At 44.2% G+C, this 12,677-nt stretch overlaps 1 protein-coding gene across 4 annotated transcripts in view; it reads right to left on the bottom strand.

The window, feature by feature from the left end:
• Positions 1 to 6,401, bottom strand: part of RTF2 (replication termination factor 2) — a 40,807-nt gene extending 34,406 nt beyond the window's left edge. For 3 of the 4 annotated variants that reach the window (XM_072801494.1, XM_072801495.1, XM_072801496.1), the window contains exons 1-3: positions 6,232 to 6,390; positions 1,891 to 1,985; positions 647 to 740 (exon numbers count right to left, since the gene is read on the bottom strand). In XM_072801494.1, the coding sequence (XP_072657595.1) occupies positions 647 to 740; positions 1,891 to 1,985; positions 6,232 to 6,300 (258 nt within the window). In that variant the 5' untranslated portion in view covers positions 6,301 to 6,390. Of the gene's footprint in view, positions 1 to 646; positions 741 to 1,890; positions 1,986 to 6,231 lie in introns of all 4 variants that reach the window. The other variant, XM_072801497.1, reaches the window with a different exon arrangement.
• Positions 6,402 to 12,677: the final 6,276 nt, after the last annotated feature.

The raw sequence follows: 12,677 nt of genomic DNA, 5'->3' as shown, positions 1-12,677 counted from the left end.
AGCCTTATATAGGGAGCTAGGAATTCTGGTTCTGGTTTAGGTGCCTGATTAACTGTGTAGCCTCAAAAAGTCATGGAGAGTGAGCATTCTCACCTGTGAGATGAAGTGTTTGATAAGCTTGATGGTCCTCAAATTCTCTATCATTTTTCTGATTTTTCTCCCATTGACCAGATTTGCAAGATTTTGTCCTCTCAACCAACCTCTTTTAGTGAAAAATTTGTTTTTCCATTTTTATAAAAGAATTTTAACTGCCAATCAGAATGTCTAATTAGTTGGAGATACCACACAGATTTAACAAGTGATCTCCCTATAAAAACGGTAATTCTTTAGGTATATTCCAAATCAGAAATTCAAGTCGCTGAGTTTTAACTACAAAAAAAGTTCCCAAATATTTATTCATCATATTAAGAGTTTTCGAACCTCTTTTGCACATATTAAATTATAACAGATGTTTAAGGCAGAAGGACAGGTGTGGGAACTTCTGGCTTGAGCTTTACATGACCTGCCCCAAATCACACTTATTATTAGGCGGCTGGGTAGAAATGGAATTCCAAATTTCTGAGTTCAGTCTATAAAGTACATGAATTCTATAAAGTAAACACTAACCACTGAGATCCTTGGAGAACTTCAGAATCACTGGTTTTACCTTAATGCTTTTAATGTGGGATGCGGCCTTCCCAAGAGCCTTTTCAGAAGATTTGTCCAATAGAAACTCAATGACAGCATCTTTGTTATAAAGTCTGCAACAATAAGGATTAGTCAAAACATTCTGGCAACATTCTGTGAAAAACCATCAATATATTAAGGAGTTCTTAATATACTAAGAACCTTAATTTATTCTTACTCCACACAAAGGAGTAAGAATAAATTCACTACAATCCAAAGCAATTTACATTTGATAACAGAAATGCCCTGCATTATTAAAAAAGTAAATTAAATCCTGCCTCAACTATTTCCAGAGCATACAAAGAAAGAATCTAGTTTTGTTTTGTTTTTTTAAAGATTTTATTTAGGGATGCCCGGGTGGCTTAGCAGTTGAGTGTCTGCCTTTGACTCAGGGCGTGATCCCAGAGTCCAGGGATCAAGTCCCACATCGGGCTCCCCACATGGAGCCTGCTTCTCCCTCTGCCTATGTCTCTGACTCTCTCTCTCTGTACCTGTCATGAATAAATAAAATCTTTAAAAAAAAAAAAAAAAAGATTTTATTTATTTGACAGAAAGAAAGAGTGCAAGCAGGGGGATCAGCAGAGGGAGAGGGAGAAGCAAATTCCCCGCTGAGCAGAGAGCCCAATCCGAGCCTGAATCCCAGGATCCTGGGATCATGACCTGAGCTGAAGGCAGAAGCTTAACTGATTGAGCCACCCAGGTGCTCCAAGAAACTAGTTTAAATCAAGGGTTGCAAACTGGCAGTCTTAATGTGATCTGAATAGGATCTTAAAAATTGGGAAATTTAATAGAAAAGTACACATTTTCAACTTTTCCTGGGAAAAACAATCAGAAGTTCTGGAAGCAATAGGCCCACATTCTGGAACTGCAACACCTGGCTGGAAATGAGCAGTAGCCACCCTTTGAGACAGGACGTGAACTCCCCATTTTCCTACAGTCCCCACCATTCTCTACTACCCCACATTGCTCCTTCATGCATTTATGTTTATCATTCAGCTCTTATTGGGCCCTGAATTTTCAGATCATGGATTAAGTAAACCAAACAAAATAGAAAAATGCAGAAGTATGTTCAGAGACAGGGAATGATAACTCAGACTTCGTAAGTTTGAGATAATTCACATTTCATGAATCAAGAACTGTATTTAAAATTCTTTTTTTTCACATTAAAATTCTTTAAAAAATTAGTTAATAAGAATTCATCTCAATTAAGTAAAAGAACCATACCTGCCAAGTTCACAGGCAACTATTGGTCGCCTTAGTATTTCTTGACTTAGAGTACAATAGTTCCACTGGGCCACTAGTTCAGCATCTTTGTCAACCTAAGAAAAGAAAAAAAAAATCCTTTCAATTAACTTTCAGCTCTGAAAGACATATGGTCCACAGTTCTACATATAAAGGCTTATTCAGTAATACCACAGGTGATGATTTTTGTCTTTTATATCAAAAACAGTGACATATGAAACTGGGACTTAAAAAGTCAAAGTAACTACTACCATGTCAAATAAATTTCCCTCCAAATGTGATGCCTACAACAGAACAGTTCACATCAAGTCATTAAGTTGCTTATGAAAGCTTCATATAAATATCACTATCTTGTTTTAAGTTTATTTATTTATTTTTTAAATAAATCTCTACACCCAACGTGGGGCTTGAACTCATGACCCCAACATCAAGAGACATGTTCTTTGAGCCAAAGGTGCCCCTAATATTTGTATCTTAACAATAAGTTAGAGAATCCATACAGAAAAAAATAAGCAATACAGGCTCATTTCTGTCAATGGGAAAGGCTCTAAAGTTTTCGCTGATTTTAAAGATTAAGAATTTTAGAAAATAGATATATTTTCTTAAAAAGTTCAGCAAAAGACTATAAACTTCTTTATAAAAATCACCAATTTAACCCTGTTCATCAGGGGGCATACGAAATCCTTACCCAAACTATTAAAATCCAAACACAAGACCTTCTAATTGCCCTCAAATGATATCTCACCTATGTAATATTCTATGTCTCACTCTTCCCCTCCTAGAATGCCAAACCTGAATATAATAGGATGGCCCAAGTGGGAGAAAATAGGAAGAGAGAAAAAAAAATGTGGAAAAATTCCCTTAAATTTACTTTTTGTAGTAACAACTGCTTAAGTGTTTACTGAGTGCCAAGTGCTGTGCTAAACAGTTTCCGTGACTTGATCTTTTAGCCCTCATAAAAATCCAATAACTTATTATTTCTACTTTGTTACTGAGGAGCTGGAGGTACCAAGAAGTTAGGTTACATGTCCAAGTTTTCACAGCAAGTAGATGAAGGAGCTAAAATAAGAACCCAAGCAGGCTGTTTTATTTTGTTTTGAGATTTTATTTATTTATTTGAGAGAGAACGGGGAAGAAGTATGGGAGGGAGAGTCTCAAGCAGACTCTGCAGTAACCGCGGAGGCCAATACAGGGCTCGATCCCACAACCCTGAGATCATGACCTGAGCTGAAACCAAGAGTCAGATGCTTAACCTACTGTATCTCTGAGACCATGCCTTTTTTTTTTTTTTTTTTTATTTATTCATGAGAGACACACACAGAGAAAGGCAGAGACACAGGCAGAGGGAGAAGCAGACTCCATTCAGGGAGCCCGACGTGGTACTCAATCCCAGGTCTTCAAGATCACGCCCTGGGCTGAACTGAAGGTGGCGCTAAACCGCTGAGCCACCCGGGCTGCCCTGAGACCATGCTTTTAATCACTACTTTCTATTGCTTTTCTATTATTTCAAATAGAACAAAACAGAAAAAAATAGAACAAAGCCCACATTACTATAACTGTTATTCTATCCACACCCCAGATCCAAGAGCCACATTTTGTCAGCTTAAACAGCTTTTATCAAAATTCACAATGCAGCCAAGCCCTAAGAAAAACCTTAGTAAAGTTCGATTTTCTATACCCTTTGCAACGTCAAAAAAAACACATTAAGTAAGTCTACTTTCTGGAAGCCTCACCTGCTTTACCCATAGTCCTCTGCTGATTCAAAAAATAACCGGGAGAACCGGGGATAGGGAGAAAAGTGTTAAACTAATCCTTATACCCAGAGATTTAAAAATTAGCAACCCCAAAAAACTTCTGAAATCCTTTTTTTTTAACCAAGGTCTCTTTTCTTTTCAGGGAAAGGCCTTGAACTACAGCAATAGTTTTGTCAGATCAAACATACCATATGAGTGATCAAAAATATTACGTTATGTATCTATTTGTGTTTTTTAAATTATGTATCTATTTGAAATGTAAGCAATGCAAAGGCTGGACAATGTTCACTGCTGTGTCCCCAGGGCCTAGACTGGTGTCTAAGGTAAGCATTTAATAAAATATTTGTTAAATAAATAAGGTTAACAAAAATCCATCATGCCTGAGCACTCTGGTTGTCTCAGATCACCCTTTCTTTTTTCTACCCCCTACTGACACCTTGCCAAGCTTTTCATTAAGCTGCTCCTCTTCAGTCCTAGCCACAAGTTAACAAAATTAGCTGAATACTTTTTTTGGCAAGAGCTCTCATGAGTGTTAACCATCTACCATTAGTGTATGTATATGTAGATATGAGTGGAGGGCACACTCCATCCTCTTGAGTGCTCATTACCACATTCAACACATTTACTAAGCGTCTACTGTGTGGTGGGCAGAGGTAAGACACGCAAAGTCTCTGCTCACGTTGGAGAAAGACAAACAATAAACAAACAAGAACAACGATAAGCTCTATAAAGAAAAGGAAAGCAGCAAAAGAGGATAGAGAACAACTGGAAGTGACACGTATTTTGGCAATAGTGGGGTTGAAATGACATCTGAGGAAAGAACTGAATGAAGTAAAGAAATGAATAGCTCAGCAAAGAACATTATCAGGTTGTGGAAATTATACTCCAGGCTGAGGAAAACAAGGCTTGTACGACTGGAAAAGGATGAAAGACCTGGAAGCGGGTAGAAGATGAGGTGGAAAAACAGGCAAGGCATCTGATCACACAGGACTTTGTGCGATTTTGTTCTGAATATGACAAATAGCTGGAGGATTTTAAATATAGTAGTGATATGTGAGATTTACTTTTAAAAAGATTTCTCTAGTTGCTGAAGGGAGAATATATGGAGTACCCACATGTGCCAGGCACTGTATCTGATCTTTTACATGCCTTCTGTTATTAAAAAGCAATTATTGGGGGTGGGGGGCACCTGGGTGGCTCAGCAGTTGAGCATCTTCCTTCAGCTCAGGGAGTGATCTTGGGTCCTGGGATCCAGTCCCACGTCGGGCTCCCCACAGGGAGCCTGCTTCTGCCTCTGCCTGTGTCTCTGCCCCCCGCCCCCCATCATGAAGAGATAAATAAATTTAAAAACCTTAAAAAATTTTAAAAAAAATCTTTAAAAAAAAACAAGTAATTACTAACATGGGGCACCTGGCTTAGCTGGTAGATCACATGACTTGATCTTGAGGTCACCAGTTCAAGACCCATGATGGTCGTAGAGATTTTTTTTTTAAGATTTATTTATTCATGACACACAGAGAGAGAGACAGGCAGCGACACAGGCAGAGGGAGAAGCAGGCTCTCTGCGGGGATCCCAATGCGGGACTCAACCCCAGGGTCACGACTTGAGCTGAAGGCCGACGCTCAACCGCTGAGCCACCTAGGCGCCCAGGTCGTAGAGATAATTTTAAAAATAAAGCATTAAAAAAATAATTACTAATGCTGACTTTGAATTCCTGAATAAATGGCTGGAAATTGGGATCCCTGGATGGCTCAGCGGTCGAGCGCCTCCCTTCGGCCTGGGGTGTGGTCCTGGGGTCCTGGGATCGAGTCCCGCGTTGGGCTCCCTGCGTGGAGCCTGCTTCTCCCTCTGCCGGTGTCCCTGCCTCTCTCATGAATAAATAAATAAAATCTTAAAAACTGGCTGGAAATCCTGGCTTCATTATCTGTCCGTTCTGTGATCCTGATCACGCCACTCACTCAATTCCCCTGTTAGCAGCACGGAGATGATCACAGGCGACCTTCTCGGAACACCGCCGGCTCGTTCACATACTCACCGAGCTTACTGGGCCAGGGGCCGTGCGCTATAGCGGCAGGGGACGGACAGACAGACTTTGCTCCGGGAAGCTCACCTGCCTCTGTGACCGACACTAATCAACCACGAAGGCAGGGTGCAGGGGAGTCAGGTGGTTAGGGCCCGAGCTCGTGTGGATAAGGGAACCTCTGGGAGAAAATGAGGTCCAGCGTGCACCAGGCTCAGGGAGCAGCAGCCGCCTGCCCCGGCGACCAACGGCAGCCAGTCTTCAAGTCCCGGCCCCGCAGCTGTGTCCTCCGGGCCCTCGATTTCTCCGTCTGAAAAGCGACGGGGCAACGACAGTGCGTGCCCACGGGCTGCTGTGAGAACGTACGAGCCACCCCGCATTATTAAGAGCGGGCAGCAGGCAGGGTCCGACAGCAGTACCGCTGTCAACTCTGAGTCTCCCCCCAACCAGCACGGCGGCGTCAGGAGCCCCGCTGGCCCCACCCCCACCGCCCCTCGCTCCCTGGACACCCCACGGCCGCCGGGCCCCCCTGGACCCACGTCGCTGACCTTCTCAACCTTCTTCGGCCCCTTGACCAGTTCGTGTCTCTTGGGGATTGTTCCTCCGTCGCAACCCATCGCGAGCCGGGAGCCCGAGTCCGCAGCAACTCCCCGCAGCCGCCACTTCCGGAAGTCCCTGGCGAGCCCCTGGCGACTGCGGCCGTCACTTCCGGCGCGCCCGGATGACGCAGGCGCCCCTCGCGCGCAGCGGGGCGGATCCGTTGCCAAGCTCCGGTTGCCATGGAGAGCGTCGCTAGGCGCTGGGCCGGGGAGGCCCCAGCGGCGCGGGTTGCGGGAGCGCCGGCCTGTGCTTGCGCGCGCCGGGCTGGCGGAGCGTCCCGGTCTCCCGGGCCCCCGCAGGTCCCTTCCTGCCTTCGGGTGGGCGCAGGGCGCAGGGGCTCGGCTGCACCGTGGAGGTGGCTCGCCGCGCTTCGGGAGCAGGGGTGACACAGGGGTCACCCGCCCCGGGTGTCTGGCGCCGGGCGCGGCACATCCCGGGACCGCGAGGGAAAGGGCTGCATTTTCTTAGTGCAATCAGCGATGCATGTGACGGCGCCTGTTATTTCCGCTAACGATTAGGTGTTTACTCGAGAACTTGTTAGGGAGCACCCCCGTGACTTCGGAGCTCACGACAATCCTGTGAAGGCTGTTGCAGGAGGTGCAGGGGAAGTACCTCTGTCTGGGTAGGGCCTGCAACTTTGGCAATGCCGCGGTCCGGTCCACGGAGGAAATGCTGCAAAGCAAATGCATGCTGTGCCTGCATGCATTGGAGTCACAGCCTCCTCTTTTATGGAGTTTATTTATTTATTTATTTATTTATTTATTTATTTATTTATTTATTTTTTATTTAATGGAGTTATTTAAAAGCAAGTATAGTGAGTGAAGAGAGGCAGGTATGAGAGCCGCACTGATGTCAACCTGCCTTTTCCAAGACACGGGTTGTATTACTTCGGAACGACAGCACAGATCCCTTGCAGCCCCCCTGCTAACATCCATGACTGTCTACTTTCATGCTCTTGACCTTCTTTCTACTTGTTCCTTTAATTATTATAGCCATTAGGGGAAGGTCAACCACAGGGAGTAAGGTGGGCCTACCTAAGTGGATGCTACCTTGCTGACCCAAAGTGAGACGGAAAAACAAAAAACCCCCAAAGACACACACACACACAAAAAAAAACAACCCTGAAAACATTCCCCAGTTGGGAACAGAAAATATGTGGCTATGAAAACTTCATAGATTGTAACATTGGATTATCTGTTCCTGCAATTAATGGGAATTAAAAGAAAGTAAGTCCTTTAATCGGTTGGTCTCTTACGGCCTTGGGATGTATTTTTATGCCAGCTAAAGAAATTGTTGACTCTGTGAGGTGGGGGCTTCATTTTCATCTCTATTATATCCTCAGTGCACGGAAGAGCCTTTGGCACACTCAATGGTCATTTCCTCAATGAACCAAAAAGGAAGTGCAGACACATTCATGTCCAGTTTGGGCAGCCCCTAAAACTGATAAGTGCCATGAAAATCCATTTGCAAGTAAGGAACCAGAAGCCTGGAAAGATCAAAGGACTCGCCCAAGGTCCCACAGCTAGTAAGAGGGAGAGCTGGAACTGGATTGCAAGATTAGTTTTCTCCCCAAAACGACAGAAAACCAGGAACAGAGTAGCATGAACGTGAAGGCCTTTAGACAGACTCTCAAACCAGTGCTCTTTTCTGGCTACTAAATATGCCCCTCACCGACTTCGTTTGGAGAAATTAAAATAAAAATAACCATTCTTTATTAAACCATGACTGTGCCCGGGAGATTTGGAGGCATGGTTTCCTCTGTCTTCACAATTTAGGAGGTTGGGGATATCATGCCTTCCATCTTCCAAATGACAAAACTGCGATTGAGGTGTACAAGGTGTCTCGGGTCAGGGGCACACAGCGGTTGAGTTAAAGGAGTACAAGATGAGAGGCTTTCTCAAATGAGGCCCATGTGACTACCAATGCCACGTTCCTTAACTTCTCCCTGAAAGCTGCTGCAACACCCAGCAGTGCCAACTGGGTGGGCATTGAAGCTTGGGCAGCTGAATTTTTTTTCTCTCTTCCTCCCTGGTTTCCTCATTTAGAATATTGTTTTTTTTTGTTTTTGTGTTTTTTTTTTTTAGGCTACTCTGTGTCTATAAAGTCTGTGCCTATGCACAGCTTAAGCTTTTGTAGAGTTAAAATCATCAATAACAAGTAATTTGTATTGAGGGTTGGCTGAGTATCAGATGCTATATTCAGGGCTTTACACGATTTGAGACATTTTGTTGTGGGCACAGTAGACACACTGGTGTCCTTAGCTGCTATTTCCACTGCCTTTGCTGAATGAACTGGTAACAGGTTATTTCCTTACAAGGATCTTTTTGTAAAAAAAAAAAGATTTTATTTATTTACTCATGAGAGGCACAGAGAGAGGCAGAGACACAGGCAGAGGGAGAAGCAGGCTCCCTGCAGGGAGCCCGATGCGGGACTCGATCCCAGGATCCCCAGATCGCTCCCTTAGCCGAAGGCAGACATTCAACCACTGAGCCCCCAGGTGCCCCTCCTTACAAGGATCTTTGGTGACAACTTTGCCCCAGTCAAACCGTGAATTTAAAGGCTGGGAGAGAAATAAAACCAGGAAAGAGAAAACCATCACCCCTTAGCAAAACCAGTGTTTCTTAACCTCTGTGGGGTCATGGGACCTGATAGAGAATTTACTGAAAACTTATTCCCCTGAAAAATAGCCAGTAGTACATAGAAAATTTTGCTGCAGTTTACACATCTGTGTATTTCATTCATCACCCTGTGAGGCCCAAGCTAAGAACCCGTACACTGCTACTGCCTGCTACAATCTTTCTCAAACGTGTCGGCCTTCTGACCGGTGAGGGTCTGATTTCCAGTCCGGTGCTCTTCCGAAGCTGTAGTTTACAATTCTGCCCAGACAAGGCAGACAGACAAAGTGACTCATTTTAAGGGTTAGCATGGAAAAACGACACCAGACAGTTATGTGTTAGGATTCTTCAAGAGGTTCACGGCATCATGTAATGTTGCATTTCTGAGGATGTCCCAAAGAGGGTACAGTAAAATAAAGTGGAAAACTGAAGTAATTGACATAATTCAAGTCCAACAAATTACTTTTATTTTTTTAAAGATTTTATTTATTTGAGAGAGAGAGAGAGAACGAGAACATGAGCAGGGGGAAGCAGCAGGGAGAGGGAGAAGCAGACTCCCTACTAAGCAGGGATTTCCCAATCTGGGGCTTGATCTCAGGACCCTGGATGGTGACTGAGCCATCCAGATGCCCCCCCAAAATAACTTTAAAAAATATTTTATTTATTTATTCATGAGAGACACACACACACACAGAGGCAGAGACACAGGCAGAGGGAGAAGCAGGCTCCATGCAGGGAGCCCAATGCAGACTGGATCCCAGGACCCCGGGATCACGCCCTGAGCCCAAGGCAGATGCTCAACCACTGAGCCACCCAGGTGTCCCAATTCTGCATTTTCATCAGCAGTTATGAGAGTTTCGGTCGCTCTGCATCCTTGTTAGTACTTGATATCAGTTTTTATTAATTTAATTTTTTTAAAGATTGTATTTATTTATTCATGAGCAATACAGAGGGAGAGAAGGGGGGGGGCAGAGGCATAGGCAGAGGGAGAAGCAGGCTCCCTGCAGGGAGCCTGACATGGGACTCAATCCTGGGTCTCCGGGATCAGGCCCTGGGTTGAAGGCAGTGCTAAACCACTGAGCCACCCAGGCTGTTCCCCGCCCCTCCCCGCAAAATAACTTTTAATTTGCAGTTTTAGGGAAATGTTAAACACATTCCAGGAATAGACAGGCCTTGCATGATTTGGCCTCAGGCTACCCATTTCATCTCATGTCACCCACTTTCCCTTCCTCTCTTGGTTCCAGCCACACTGGCCCCTTCTGTCCCTTGAGAGCTGCAGGTACGCTTCCACTTCTGGGCCTTGCCCTGCTGTTCCCTCTCCAGGAACTCTCTTTTCCTGTAGTTTGCCAGGTTGGCTCCCTGAGTGACTCAGCATCTGCTCAGGGATGGTCACTTACCACCACTGACCTCATATTATAAATTTAAATTTTGATGTCTTGTTCATCATGGACTTCTTTGTATTGATTGTGATTTTTAAAAGATTGCATTTTAAAAGGTAAAATACAATTTATCTTGATTACTAAGCGTTTGGGTGCCCCTCTACATTTTTTATTCAAGGCGAGTGCCTCTCACTTCACCTTTTCCTGGCCCTGGTTTCCCATCCCCCTCAGCTGGAATGAAGGCTGCAAGTTGCAGAACCTTTGTTTTGTCCCCTGCAGCATCTCTAGTGATCAGCAGAGGCCAGGTAGATAGGAGATGCTCAATAAATATTTGTTCAGTGAACGAATGAAAGGAAAAAGGCATTAGCAAGTCCTCTACACAAATGGGCAACTTTTGTAAATGGGCAGCTTTTGGAGACCTGGGTGCATACTTGGAGAGAATATAAAATTTTAAAAACATGTTTTATATATATATAAAAAAAAAGATAGTTGCCCCCAAACCAGAAACATGGCTCTCTACTACTTGTCACACTGGAAGATCTCTCAACTAGGTTCGTCACCACTTCCATCCTCCTGATGAAATTTAACTTAATTGAGGTCAAGTTGCTACCACCAGCACCACCACACCACCCACCATTTCCTCTTCCTACCTTGAGACGAAGCAGCACAGAATTCTGGGCATTATAGAAAACTGCCGAGCAAAACTGTGCTAAAAGTTAAAAAAATGTGATATTATTTTACTTTTAAATATTTTTCAGGAGCAATTATCCTATCAAGGTAGTGGAAACTCATCCCATAACTGCCCTCTTTCAAAAAAAAAAAAAAAAAAAGGGAAGGAAACAAATTTAGCTAAAAGCAGCAACTTTCAATATTTTCAACCCAATGGCTTTGTACTTTGTCAACAATCATCTCAAAATATATCCAGAAAAGGAACACTTGGGTGGACTCAGTAGTTGAGCATCTGCCTTTGGTTCGGGGTGTGATCCTGGAGTCCCAGGATCAAGTCCCACATCAGGCTCCCTACACGGAGCCTGCTTCTCTCTCTGCTTGTGTCTCTGCCTCTCTCTCTCTGTGTCTCTCGTGAATAAACAAAATCTTAAAAAATACATATATATACAGAAAAAAAGTACAGATAGGCAGATATATCTCCATATATGTTTTTCTACCTACCTATCTACATACCTACATCTATAGTGTTTTGAGGGCAATGGGGAGCTGTTGATTACCTGTTAGAGCCCCTCACGGATGAAGCTCTGAATGAGTTAAAACATCTAAAGAATTAGAACAGGGTCTGGAATGTAGTAATCACTTAATAAATATGTACTGTTGCTATTCCTATGGTGCAAAAATAATCTTGCCATCCAGAGTAAACATGTATTGGTGCCTTCCTGCAGCCACCCCTTCCCTTCTTCCAAAAATACTCCCAACTTGGGTTGGGGTCTCTGTTGAGACACAGTTCTCTGGGGTCTCTTGCATTTTTGTGTGTCCTCTGAACAGATGCATCGATGCCATTTTGTTCTGAATTACCTCTTCAAGGTGGTTTTTAGCGAACACCCTTGGAAGATAGAGATAATGTCTCCCTCCAGAGCAGAAAGGCGGGTTTGTTTGCCGTCTAGAATAATAACGATAATGTTTTTTCTGAGGCAAAGCTGGGCCAGGTCTGTGCAGAGACCATTATGAAAGACTGGGATTGCCTCTGCTCAGAGTTCTTTGGCTTTGACACAAACCCAGAGTGTGCACAGCATCACCTGTGCCTTCCTTTGCTCTGCCCTGGGACTTGAGGTGAGGGGGACATGATGTAAAGATGAAGCATAAGCTGCTGGCAAGGCGGTAAGGAAAATCCTTTGCCTCAGGGCAGAAGAGTTGACATCGCAGGCCTGAATAGTATCCTTAGAAAGGCTGGCTTGCAAGGTTGGCCTCTTGTTGTTTATGAAAACTTGGATTTGGGGAGGGTTCTCACCCTCCCCAGAGTTGATGAGAAGGGGTCAGCATGCCTAAACTGTACGAACAATGTGGTTCATGCTGGACACTTGCTTTCCTTCTGAGAGTCTGGAATTTGAGAATGTGCCATGTAGAGGCTGCTTATGTGATCAGCTCCATGGTAACCCTGGATGTGAGGCTCTTGTGAGCTGCCCCAGCTGGCAACATCTCACGGGTGCTGTCACAATTTGTTGCTGAGGGAATTAAAATGGTCCTGTGTGACCATGGAGAGAGGACGCTTGGCCTTTTGAACCTGGTATTCCTTCGCCCTGCACTTTTTGAGTTTTTCTTTTCCCTTTGCTGTTTCCTTTCATTGCAATAGATCATAGCCATGAGTATGAACATAATGTTGAGTCTTAGGATTCCTCCTTTCAAATCATTGGACCTAGGGGTCATCCTGGGGACCTCAGACATGATCTC

Source organism: Canis lupus, chromosome 26 (assembly GCF_048164855.1).
Source record: "Canis lupus baileyi chromosome 26, mCanLup2.hap1, whole genome shotgun sequence".
NCBI lineage: Eukaryota > Metazoa > Chordata > Mammalia > Carnivora > Canidae > Canis > Canis lupus.
This window is presented reverse-complemented; position numbering and strand designations above follow the sequence as displayed.